Source organism: Rattus norvegicus, chromosome 20 (assembly GCF_036323735.1).
Source record: "Rattus norvegicus strain BN/NHsdMcwi chromosome 20, GRCr8, whole genome shotgun sequence".
Lineage (NCBI taxonomy): Eukaryota > Metazoa > Chordata > Mammalia > Rodentia > Muridae > Rattus > Rattus norvegicus.
This window is the reverse complement of record NC_086038.1, coordinates 25,633,709-25,646,166: the sequence shown is the minus strand read 5'-3', so window position 1 is coordinate 25,646,166 and position 12,458 is coordinate 25,633,709. Positions and strand designations below refer to the sequence as shown.

Below are 12,458 nucleotides of genomic sequence, written 5' to 3'. Positions count from 1 at the left end.
CAACTACAGACCAAGTATTATTAAAATACATGGCAAACCACCACAAAGGAAGGAAAGTTTATTTGGGCTCATGGTTTTAGAGGTCTGACAGACTGGCTTGAGCTATGGGCCCTGTGGTGTAGAGGGAGCAATAAGACAGAAAGGGTGGCCAGAAGGTAGACTGGCTGGCAAGGCTCAAGGCCAAGACGTATCCTTTAGAGGCCTGTCCTCAAGGGAGCTTCCTCCAGACAGGTTATAGCTGCTACAGTTCTCCTGGCTACTTGTAGTCTGTTCAGGATTTAAAGAAAGGATAAAGCACTCCTTAGCTCAGAGCCACCAGGACCTAAACATCTCCGGAAGCACCCACTAAGCCCCAGAGGCAGGCTTCCCTGACCTCTCATCCCTCAAGCCAGTGAAAACTGGCAAGACTATATCCATCATGCCAGACCTGCTTACCAGTACTTCTCTGTAAATAAAAATGGGTTTATTAACTTTAGGTTGGAGTGATTGATTTCTCAATGTATTTAAAGAATGAAGAAGAGATTGGAAACAAAGAAAGGTATGTCTTCCTTATCATCATCATTTCGGAGTTACAGTTTTCACGTAGCTGTTTGCAATTGAACTTGAGCTGTCTGTTCACAGTTTGTTTTCTCTTCCTCCCTCCCTGGAGCCCTGGCTTGTGCTTTGATTTTAAAAGCTTCTACAGGGCAGATAAAGAAAAGTCCCTGGGTTGGGGATTTAACTCAGAGGTAGAGCGCTTGCCTAGCAAGCGCAAGGCCCTGGGTTCGATCCCCAGCTCCGGGAAAAAAAAAAAAAAGTCCCTTACAAGAGGTTGACTTTGGTCACATCTGTCCTTGCTGAGAGACACCTTAGTGACTATCTTGTGCCAGTTGCGGTTATCTAATTGGCTCTAAGTTTAAGGTGTTTAATGACCGATTAGCAAGTATGTTGCTCAGCAGGGTTCCAAGTTCTCAGTTCACTGATGTATGGCAGCTTGTTTTAAAAACAAAGACATACTTTATCTCTGTGGTGATTTAGGTATATTTTAAGCTCCTCTCTCCTCCCATCATAGGAACGTTCAAATTGCTGCCATCTTAGACCAAAAGAATTACGTTGAAGAGCTAAACAGACAACTCAAGTGAGTATTATGAGTGCCTTACTATACTGCAGAATCTCACTGTAGGGTCTGCTTTTGTTCCAGCCTAATCTTTATTCCTCTCTACTTAGCATCTTTGATTGCTAAGCATTTTTGAGAGGCATGAGGGTCTGGCTAGATGCAGAACAGAAATTAACAATACACATGGAGAGCTGTGTCCCAATACTGTAATAATCCCAGGACTGGGAAGTAGGGGTAAGGTCAGATGTTCAAGGTTCCACTAGTCATTTTGAGGCCAACCTGGCCTAAACATGGCCCTGCCTTAAAAACAAAAAACAACGCAAAACAAAAAGGCCCAAAGACTGCTGATGCATCGCCACCATAGATGGAGAGGCCTTACCTGCTCAAGGCCTGAGAGAAATGTTGTCTTGCTGTGGTCTCTGTTGCTATTTTAGCCCAGCTCAAGTCAGCCAGGTTAATGAAATTGTTCCCCCTAAAAATTAGTTCATTAGTCATTGGTGCTGTCCTAGCCTTACCTGTGAGTCTGAGGAGGTGTGCTGTCCTAGCCTTTTTGAGCTTGTGTGATTTTGAATGAGTTGTTTTCATTGCCAATTCCAGCAGCACCGTCAGCAGCCTCCATTCAAGAGTGGACTCGTTAGAGAAGTCAAACACTAAGCTGATCGAAGAGGTACAGTCCCCAGAGGGGATGCTTGTTTTCTGATTACCTGCTGTTTCTGATCCTCCGTTGTAAGTGTGAGTGCGGTCAGCATCCACCACACCACACCAGAACACACACACAGACTCACATACACACACACACACACTCACACATGGTGGGACATTCGCTGCAGTCCAAGATTATGAGTTCTAGAGAACTCACATAGACCTTAAGTTCCTAATTGCGTGCTCTGGGGTACTGTTACTTGTGATCGTAACTGGAAATCAGCACCAGAGACAAAAGACACACAGACTCCTAAAATCATGGAGTGAGATTCTTAGCCAACTACAACCAACTGTGTAGATCGAGTTGTCACTGTCTGGCTAGTCAGATATTTCTCCTCACGGGCAGGACTATATAATCCTGTCACCTGTCCTCCTCCCTCCTGTGTACAAACAACATCCCAAGCCATGGCTTCCCACACCTTTGGGGAAGAGCTAGTTCATCTTTTAAAAATAAAAATAAGTGAAAAATCTGGACTCGGGGACTTGGCCCAGTAGTGAAGAGCACTTGTGTGTCTGCAAAGGACCCAGGTTCACTTCCCAACACACACAGTAGCTCACAACCCATCCCAGCTCCAGGACCCCCACTACCCCTGTATACTTATGTAGATATACACATACAAATGAATAAACCTTTTTTTAAAAAAAAATTATGTATGTGAATACAGTGTCATCTTCAGACACACCAGAAGAGGGCATCAGATCCCTTTACATATGGTTGTGAGCCACCATGACGTTGCTGGGATTTGAACTCAGGACCTCTGGAAGAGCAGTCAGTGCTCTTAAATGCTCAGCCAGTGACAGTGTACACATACTCATTAAAGAATTGTCCTGATTTCTTTCCAAACCAGGCAGTTGTGATAAGTTGAATACTTGCAAATAAGAAATGCATATGTGAGGCCCAGCATGGTGGCATACACCCATGATCCCAGCACGTGGGAGGCAGGGAAATGATAGGGAGTTCAAGGCTAACCTCAGCTACATATCATTGAATTTGAGCAAGCCTGACCTACATGAGACTCTGTCTCAGAAAAACAAAACAAAAAACCCAAAGAACACTCAAGAACACCATGTATATACTGCTGGTGGGAATCCTTCTTGGGGATATTCTGGAGCTTCCCATGAGTCTGCGACTCTTTTTAGCCTTCCTTACACAACAAGGTTTGAGCTGTTTCCCCAGAGTGTTCAGAAATGGACAAACTGCTGCCAGTTTCAGGGAATGGCCCCTGCTCTACCTGTTCAGGATTCTTCCTTTCATTCTGGGCTTCAGAGCCAAGCATCCTGGGCACTAGTGTAAAGCTCTGACCCTAAAAGTTGTCTTAGTGGACACAGTTTTGGAGTCCCATCACCTGTCACAACCACGGGGTGGGTGTCCTGTTGAGTCACCATGAACATCTGTCACATTTTCAAACCCAGCACCATCTCTTTTCCACATGCACAAGTTTTTACCGTGTGCTTGCTTTACATCACTCTTCTGGGCTTCCTTCCGTCCTGCACTCCACGTATGGTGGGTCTGACAAGTTTCTCACAAGCCTAGCAAATGAGCATGAGCCTCAGCTATGAAGGGAAATAGTGTGAGGAGCTAAGAAGATGGCTCAGCAGTTAAAATCACTGGCCACTCTTGCAGGAGACCAGGCATTCGGTTCCCAGCACCTACGTGGTGGCTCACAACCATCTATAACTCCAGTTGCAGGGAATCCAACACCCTCTTTTGAAGTCTGGATAGCCGGCAAACATATGATGTACATACATACATACATGCAGGCAAAACACACACACACACACAGAGTACACACAATAGTCAGGCCTGGTAAGCATGGCTGGAATCCCAGCACCCAGGAGACAGAGGCAGACAGATCTGAAGTCAAGTCCACCCAGGGCTCTACAGTGAATTCCTAAGAAAACTCCACCAAAATAAACGAGATGAACATACCTATTTTTATGTGTATGAGTGTTTTGCCTGCATGTATGCCTGTGTACCACATGTATGCCTGGTGCCCAGGAAGGCCAGAGGAGGCACCAGAGCCTTGGGACTGAAGTTGCAGATGGTTGTGAGCTCCTGGTAGGTGCTGGGAACTGGACTTTGGCCCATTGCAGAATAGAAAACACTCATGGCTGCTGAGCCATCTCTCCAGCCTACAACACATTTTTATGACGGAAGCTTCTGTACAGTGTGAGACTCTTCTTACTGGTTTTAGGGGTTTCTTTCCTGCAGCTTGTAGCCACACATATAACCTGTGCAGCAAGTCTACCCAAGGATGCTCAGAATGGCTTTCTGTTTGTGTTTCACGATTTGCAGTTAGCAATAGCGAAGAATAATATCATAAAGCTCCAAGAGGAAAACCACCAGTTACGTAGTGAAAATGAGTTGATCTTAATGAGAACTCGGCAGCACCTAGAGGTGAGTTGTGGCTGCAGAGGCCTAGGGTCCTCAGTCCTGTAAGCCAGGTATGTGGGATGACAGAGCCCCATGTGATGGTGTGACCTGTCTTCCTAGGTTACCAAAGTGGATGTAGAAACCGAGCTTCAAACATACAAGCATTCCCGACAAGGTCTAGACGAGATGTATGATGACGCCAGAAGGCAGCTTCGAGACGAGTCGCAGCTCCGACAGGTAGTTTAACCTCGCAGTTATGTCAGCAAAATTCTGGGGATAATTTACTCTCAGGCAACACCATTCAAGTGTGTCAGCCTTAGCCTCTTGGAGGTGGAGTAGAACCTGATACCCATAATGCACTTTGACTGTTTTGCATTTATTCTGTATGTCTGCACACATGCCATGGCACCTGTGTGGAGGTCAGAGGCTTCTATCATGTGGTTCTTCTGCCATAGGGATTGACCTCAGGTCATCAGGCTTGGCGATCAAGGTACCCACGTTCTAGTCCTTTCTGCTGCCATGATAAAACTCTGAAGTCTACATAGAGGAGGAAGGGGTTGGTCCCAGTCCTTCCCTAGGAAAAGGCAGGGCAAGAACATAAGGCAGAGGTGCTCAGCTAGCTTTATTTATATAACTCAGGCCCTCACGCCCAGGAACTGCACTGCACACTGCTCCTCTATCAGCTACCCTTCTAGACACTCCCCAGCAGACACACACAGGTGACTTGAGGCTGCCATAAAGCTGAATGTGATGCCTATGGAGTCATGTTGCTTTAAAAACACATCTCCATGTTTTCTATGGTTTGTTTTAGATTTTCTTTTCGGGGGTAGGTTGTAAGGGAAGAGGGCAGATACTAGGAGGATGGGAAGATGAGTAGGACTGGGATGCATGATGTGAAACTCACAACGAATCAATAAGTTGGGAGAAAAAAAACAGCCCTGGCCATGGTGGTGCACAGCTTTAATCTCCAGCACTAGGGAGGTAGAGGGAGGGGGATTTCTGTGAGTTTAAGGCCAGCCTAGTCTACAAAGTGAGTTCTAGGACAACCAGGGCTGTTACACAGAGAAACCGTCTTGAAAACCAAAACATACACCCACATCTCGCAGTACTTTTAAAACTATTACAAGATTGTTAATGTGAATGAAGACCGCCATCACAGAAACAGTAAGAAAGAGAATACAGTGAAATATGTTAGCAACACCATGTTTAAATCATTAGATTTCAGATGGTAGACCAGACACAAAAATGGACACAGTTTAATGAGGCAAAATTCAGTGCACTCTTCCTGTTTTTAACCTTAGGAAATGTCTTAATCTGATTGTTTTGTTTGACAGTGTGCTAGCTAGTTTTTGTTAATTTAACAAGAAAGAACTGGAGTCACCTGGGAAGAGAACCTCAACAAGGAAATACCCCCCCATTGGATTGGTCTGTAAATAAGTTCGTGAGGCTTTTTTTTTTCTTTTTAGTTAATGGTCAGTGTGGTTCAGCCCAGTCTAGGCAGTACCATTTCAGGTAGGTGGTCCTGGGTGATGTAAGAAATAAGGCAGTCTGAGCAGGCCATGGGGATCAAGCCAGCATTCCTCTGGTTTCTGCTGAAGTTCCTACCTTCAACTGATGGGCTGTAACCATAAGTCAAATAAACCCTTTGCGTCCCAAGTTGCTTTTGTTTAGTGTTTTGTCACAGCAATATAAAGCAAGCTAGGGGGCCTGGAGAGATGGCTCAGCGGTTAAGAGCACTGACTGCTCTTCCAGAGGTCCTGAGTTCAAATCCCAGCAACCACACAGTGGCTCACAACCATCTGTAAAGAGATCCGATGCCCTCTTCTGGTGTGTCTGAAGACAGCTACAGTGTACTTACTTATATATAATAAATGAATAAATCTTACGATAGATGAGGTCTCACTATGTAGCTCGGGCTGGTCTGGACCCTCTATGTAGACTAGGCTAGTTTTGGCCTCAGTGATTCCCCTGCCCCTGCCCCTGCCTCCTGAGCAGTGCTTGACTGAAAGTGTACAGCAGTAGGCCCGGACCTTGTTTTTGAAACAGACTTCACTGTGTAGCCCAGATTGGCTTTGAACGCAAAACAGTCTTGTCCCATTCTCTTCAGTGCTGGAATGCCGTGTGAACCACCACACCAGGCAGGATGATGTTCAATATTAGATGGAAATGAAGTGTTCCCAGTCTTGTTAATGGTTGCACATCTGATTTTGACAACCTGAACTGATGACATTGTGAAATTGCAGGATGTGGAGAATGAGCTATCAGTACAAGTTGGCATGAAGCATGAGATCGAGCTGGCCATGAAGTTGTTGGAGAAAGATATTCATGAGAAACAAGACACTCTCATAGGCCTTCGGCAACAGCTGGAAGAAGTCAAAGCAATCAACATTGAGATGTATCAAAAGCTGCAGGTACAGAACGTTCTTTGACTTTTGGCATTGCTAGGAATCAAACTCATGGCTTCGTGCATGATGACAAGCACTGTAGCACTGAGCCACTTCCACCCTGATTTCTGTTTTATGAGACAGGCTTTCTTTATATAGCTCTGGCTGTCCTGGAGCTCACTATGTGGTCAAGGCTGGCTTCATAAACTGCCTCTGCCTCCCAAGTGTTAGAATTAAGTATGTGCTACCACGCCCAGATCCTTTCTCCTTCTCCTTGTTGGGACAGAATACTTAGGTAATTTAAGGATTTACTTTGTCTCACAGTTGGACAGATAGTCATAATGGGGAAGGCAGTGGTAGGAGTGGTTTTTAGCCCTAGCTACTGAAGCTGCTTGCCCACACATCAACAGACAGGGCACCGGAAGGGTAGCCAGGCTATCAGCCTCTACTGCCTCCTTCCTTTCAGTGCCGAGATTACAAGCGTTTGCATGCTACGGTACAAATCTGGAGGTCGGAGGATAATCTGTGGGAATCAGCCCTTCCCTTCCACCACATGATTTTGGAGATGAAGCTCATCAGGCTTGGTGGCAAGTGCTTTACCTTCTGAGCCGCCTTGCTGGCCTATTTTTTTCCCTAACACAAGACTTAGTTGACTTGTAATTGTTACTGCAGGCAATAACTGACACATTTCAGCTACAAACTCACCCCCCACCATCCCCTTTTTCTTGTGCTGAGATCTAACCCCTAGGCTTCATCATGTTAAGGACATCCAGAACATTACACCCACCCAGTTCCAAATCTATTTCCCCTTCTTCCTCTCCTCCCAATTTATGTTTTTCTTTTTTTTTTTTTTTCAGAGCTGGGAACCGAACCCAGGGCCTTGCGCTTGCTAGGCAAACGCTCTACCACTGAGCTAAATCCCCAACCCGTTCCCAATTTATTTTTAAATTTTACTATTATTTAAAATGTAGGCTGCATGAATGTGTCCCACATGCATGCCTTGTGCCCTTAGTGGGCCAAAGAGAGCATGGAATCCTCTGGAATGGTTGTGAACCATATGTGAATGCTGGGACCAAGCTGAGGTCCTCTGCCGAACAAGTTATCTTAAACACTGGACCATCTCTCCAGCCTCCAATTTCAGTAACTTGTCTTTAAGACAGGGTCTCATTGTGTAGCCTTGACTAGCCTAGAACCTACTTAGACCAGCCTGGCCCTGATCTCAAAGTGATCTGCCTGCTTTTGCCTCTGCAGTGCTAGGATTAAAGGCCTATGTTCCACACCTGGCTTTCAGTAATGTTTTACATTTAGTTTTTGGTGTGTGTGTGTGTGTGTGTGTGTGTGTGTGTGTGTGTGTGTGTGTGTGTGTGTACCACAGTGCGCACATGTAGACATCAGGATACCTTGTGGAATGGGCAGTCTTTCATTATATGGAACTTGGGGATCCAACTTTGATTTTCCAGATTAGCAGAAAACACCTTTACCCACTAAATGATCTCACACTCACTTATGTTATTTTGAGATAAGGCCTCTCCTGGTAGCCCTGGCTTGCCTTGAATTTAGATGCTTGTCCCTACCTCATCAAACTTAAATGCAACCACCTCCTGCACCCCAGACAAGGTTTTTCCTGTGTAGCCCTGGCTATCCTAGAATTCAACTTCTATATTCCAGATTGGACAAGAGACCCACCTGTCTTTGCTTTCTGAGTGCTAGGATAAAGGTGTGAGCCACCATGTTTCAGTCACATTGAAGTATGAGAGATCTTTTTATTGTATTATTTTAAGTGTGCAGGCTGTGTATGTATCTTGGAACATGTGTGGAAGTCAGAGGACAATTTTCAGAAGTAAACCCTCCTTCCATCAGATGGGCTCCACAGGTCCAGCTTCACAGGCCAGCTATGTGGATTTTCTGAGCCCCTCTCTGGTGCAACCAGTTATTTTTGAGAGGGACGGATGCCCAGGCTGGCCTCAATGCCCCTGTGTAGTGAGGCTGGTATAGAACCCATAATCATCCTACCTCTGCCTCCCGAGTGCTATAATTCCAAGACATAACTTGGCCTAATATTTAGGTTTCAAAATCAAAACCACCATAGCTGTTTTGTTTTTTATAAATAGGGCTCTGAAGATGGCTTGAAAGAAAAAAATGAAATAATTGCCAGACTAGAAGAAAAGACCAATAAAATCACTACAGCCATGAGGCAGCTGGAGCAAAGGTACGATACTTACATGATACTCACATTCGACTCTCTCCCTTCCCCTTCCTTTCTTCACCTCTACACATGCCACAGAAAGTTGTTAGAAAGACCTCACCTAGGGCCTGTGTCTGCCAATGCCAAGACAGGATTTGCCTTTTTTTGGTTGCTGCATGGAATCAAGTTGCTTTATTTAGGACGATTCATTTAAAGTTACCTTTTGAAGATAATTTAAAGGCACACTATCTGTAGTTTCTTGTCATTTAATTTGTGACATAAAACAAAGACCTGGAAAAATGACATGGGGCTCAGAGGCCGCCTGCTGAGCAGCTGTCCATCCTTCCAGGGGAGCTGCTTTCCCAAGGCAGGACGTTGTCAGTGGAGCCCTTCCATCTGGCCTTTTCACCTTACCCTCGGAAAACCTCTGTGTCCATTGCCCTGTCATGGTGTGTCACCATTGCTTTCTTTGAACTTACTTAGGAAAGACATAACTAGTGATGCTTTACTAACACAAATATTCTTTTATTGACATCCTCTTTCTTCTTTTTTCTTCTTTCTTTTTGTTGTTTTCTTTACCCCCACTTTTACATTTTGGACATCTTTATTACTGTTTCTTGTCTTTGATTTCTGTTCATTCCATTATGAAGTGACAACGACTTGTTAACTCAAACTAGGACAATTGCAGTGTCATTGGTGAAAAGTGCTAGCAGTGACCCTCAGGACCAGTACAAGCTGGTCAAAGACATCTCCTTCTGAAACCCACTCCTAGAGCAGAGCCCATACTCTCCCATGTTAATGGAAAAGCATTTATGCTATCTCATATGTACAGGCTGCAGGACCCACCCCTTCATGGCTGCTGTGCGACACGGCAGCTGCACTTGGGCGGGCTCCTTACATGCACTCCTCAGCCTTGTGCACAAGGGCAGATCCAAGTCTCATTTTCGAGGATGGCAAGATTTTCAAAGTTTTATCTTTTTAGCTACTTTTTGATGGAAGCTAGAAACCTTTGGTTTCAAGCTGTGTTGGCACAGATAAAACATATACCCACACCCACTGGCATACTCTGCCTAATGGCTCCTTTTTAAAGTTAAGTTTTTAAAGCATTTCTCAAGCCAGGCTGGCCGTTGCCCTGAGCTTTAGCACCTCCGTTTTCTAATCCTCCCGCCCTCCTGTGATAGCACAACTGCAGGCCTACCTCACTTACTTTACGGAGTCCACCCCTACCGCCTTAATCCTTTCATTTCAATGTAGACCTAGAGGTAACTTACTTCCTCTCCTTTCCTTGGAGGCTTTTGTACTCGCAGTGTGTGTTGCCTTACTTAGGGTGTTTGAGGCAGATATGAAGATACAAGAGTTCTCTTGTGACTTCTCATGAAGAGTTAATGTCCCTTGAATTCTAGGAAATATTTTCTTATAAAATATTGAAGATAAACCTCAGAAATCTTGATGGCCAAGGGAAGCAATGAGTGTGGCTAAGCCTGGGGACAGTGACTTAAATAAAAATAGGGAAACAGGATTCAAGGTAAAGAATAGAAATTGTACTTAGGGCTGGAGAGGTGACAGCAGTTAAGAGCACATATTCTTATAGAGGACCTGGGTTCACTTCCCAGCACCCACATGGAGTGGCTTACCACTGTCTATAGCTCCAGTTCCATGGGATCTGACACCTTCTGACCTCTGTGGGCACCAAGCATATGTGGTGCCTAGACATTCATTCAAACAAAACATTCATAAATATAAAATAAATATTTAAAAATTTCTTTCTAGGGAATGATGCCAAGCACTAAATATTGTTGAATTTTAAAAATACACATATACACACATACATAAACAGCCTTGCATAATTAATCAACTGCACAGAGCCCCACAGGAAGACTCCAGTACTGAGAGTGGTGGTTGCTCCTGGCCTTGTAGTGCACTTGAGTCCTGGCACACACATCTTAGCATCACACACAGCAGGTGTGGTCTGCACTTACTATAGACCCAAGTATGCTGCTCATGGCTTTGTAAAAGGGCAGTATCATACCTAGCCATATTTGAAATTTGAATCATTATCCTACAACAGTAAAAACCTGTATTGCTTTGCATTAATTATGAACAAGAAATAAAGCAAATTTAAAGATAGTTTTCTGGGCATAATATCTTATGTTGAAAAAAAAAAGCACAGAACAATTTCTAGACATTGTGTGGCTTTCACGTTTGAGTTTGTGAGTTCTCCCCCCAAACTTTGTTTTCATTTAGAAATGTTTCTATTTCCCCATTTTTCTTTTGTCTTCTTCACCCTTTTACACCCTAGTTCTAGCCTCAGTTTTACCCAAAGTTGATTTGAATTACACCAGATTGCAGCAAGCAGAGAAGGCGCAAATGGAAGCTGAAGATGAGGATGAGAAATATGCCCAAGAGTGTCTGAGCAAATCCGACAGTCTGCAGAGACAGATCTCGCAGAAGGAGCAACAGCTGTGAGTGTTTGGTCTTGGAATCAAATTCTTGTACTAACATGGTCTCTGCTAGCCAGTACAGGCACCTAAAGAAGGTACGTGGGATGCTTGTGATGGCTCAGTATGGAAAGGCAGTTACCAGCAAGCGGGAGTTCAGTCTCCAGGCCCTATGTGGTAGATGGAGGGAAACTGACTCCTGTGGGTTATCCTCTGGTTTACAAACTCATGTCTCAGATCCTCACACTAAATAAATGTAGTTTTTAGAAAAACAATTTGGGTTAGAGATTCAGTCCCTTATCATTGGTGAGGCCCTGGGTTTAAACTCCAAGGGCACACTCGAGACACACACACACACACACACACACACACAGAGAGAGAGAGAGAGAGAGAGAGAGAGAGAGAGAGAGAGAGAGAGAGAGAGAGAGAGAGAAAGAGAGAATGTAATTGTAAGGATACTTATATTAGTTTTACTCTGATTATTTTATCTATTGACTTTTGGAGATAATGTCTCATAAACCCCAGACGGGTCTACATAATTCCCTACATAAGGGAGGGTGACTTTGAACCTCTGCTCTTCCTGCTTCCACCTCTGAATGCTGGGATTACAGGTAAGTACCATCGTGCCTGGCTTATGTAATGCTGGGAGTCAAAACTCAGAGTTTATGCTACATAAGTACTCTATCCACTGAGCTGTATCTTCAGCTCCTGTTTTCTAAGATTTTAAAAAATATTTTCATTTTTAATTACTTGCAGTTATGTATCTTTTTTTAAAGGTTTATTTATTATGTATGAGTACACTGTAGTTGTGTGTACCAGAAGAGGGCATCGGATCCCACTGCAGATGGTTGTGAGCCACCATGTGGTTGCTGGGAATTGAACTCAAGACCTCTGGAAGAACAGTTAGTGTTCTTAACTGCTGAGCCATCTCTCCAGCCTGTAGTTTTGTATCTTTCACTGCTCAGCCACCATCTCTGCAGCCTGTCTTCTTTTGAATAACAAAGGCAGTGAGTATGGGACCCCTGGGGAGGAGCTTTAGTGAGTGATACTTCTAAAGGCTAAAACCCTCCCGAGCAGCTTAAAACTGTTCTGGGCTACAGTGTAACTCATTGGTACAATGATTATATGCTTCTCAGTTTGCACAAAGTCCAAAGTTCAATAAAATAAGGACAAAGTATGACTTTTCTTTGTACATACAAATATATAGGCAATGCATGGTTTTACTCTAGTCTGTTAGCATGCATGTACTAGAGTATGCATGTTAGATGCGGACTTGTGA

The 12,458-nt window shown here is 44.3% G+C and overlaps 1 protein-coding gene across 17 annotated transcripts in view; it reads left to right on the top strand.

Moving 5' to 3' along the window:
* The window catches only part of Rufy2 (RUN and FYVE domain containing 2), a 90,988-nt gene that overhangs the window by 11,771 nt on the left and 66,759 nt on the right, over positions 1-12,458 (top strand). For 9 of the 17 annotated variants that reach the window (XM_063279538.1, XM_039099096.2, XM_063279536.1 and 6 more), the window contains exons 6-13: positions 477-538; positions 1,052-1,117; positions 1,694-1,763; positions 4,095-4,196; positions 4,293-4,409; positions 6,416-6,583; positions 8,668-8,765; positions 11,084-11,203. In XM_063279538.1, coding sequence (XP_063135608.1) covers positions 477-538; positions 1,052-1,117; positions 1,694-1,763; positions 4,095-4,196; positions 4,293-4,409; positions 6,416-6,583; positions 8,668-8,765; positions 11,084-11,203 — 803 coding nt within the window. Of the gene's footprint in view, positions 1-476; positions 539-1,051; positions 1,118-1,693; positions 1,764-4,094; positions 4,197-4,292; positions 4,410-6,415; positions 6,584-8,667; positions 8,766-9,391; positions 11,553-11,683; positions 11,791-12,458 lie in introns of those variants that run through there. The other 8 variants (XM_039099101.2, XM_063279546.1, XM_039099102.2 and 5 more) reach the window with 6 other exon arrangements.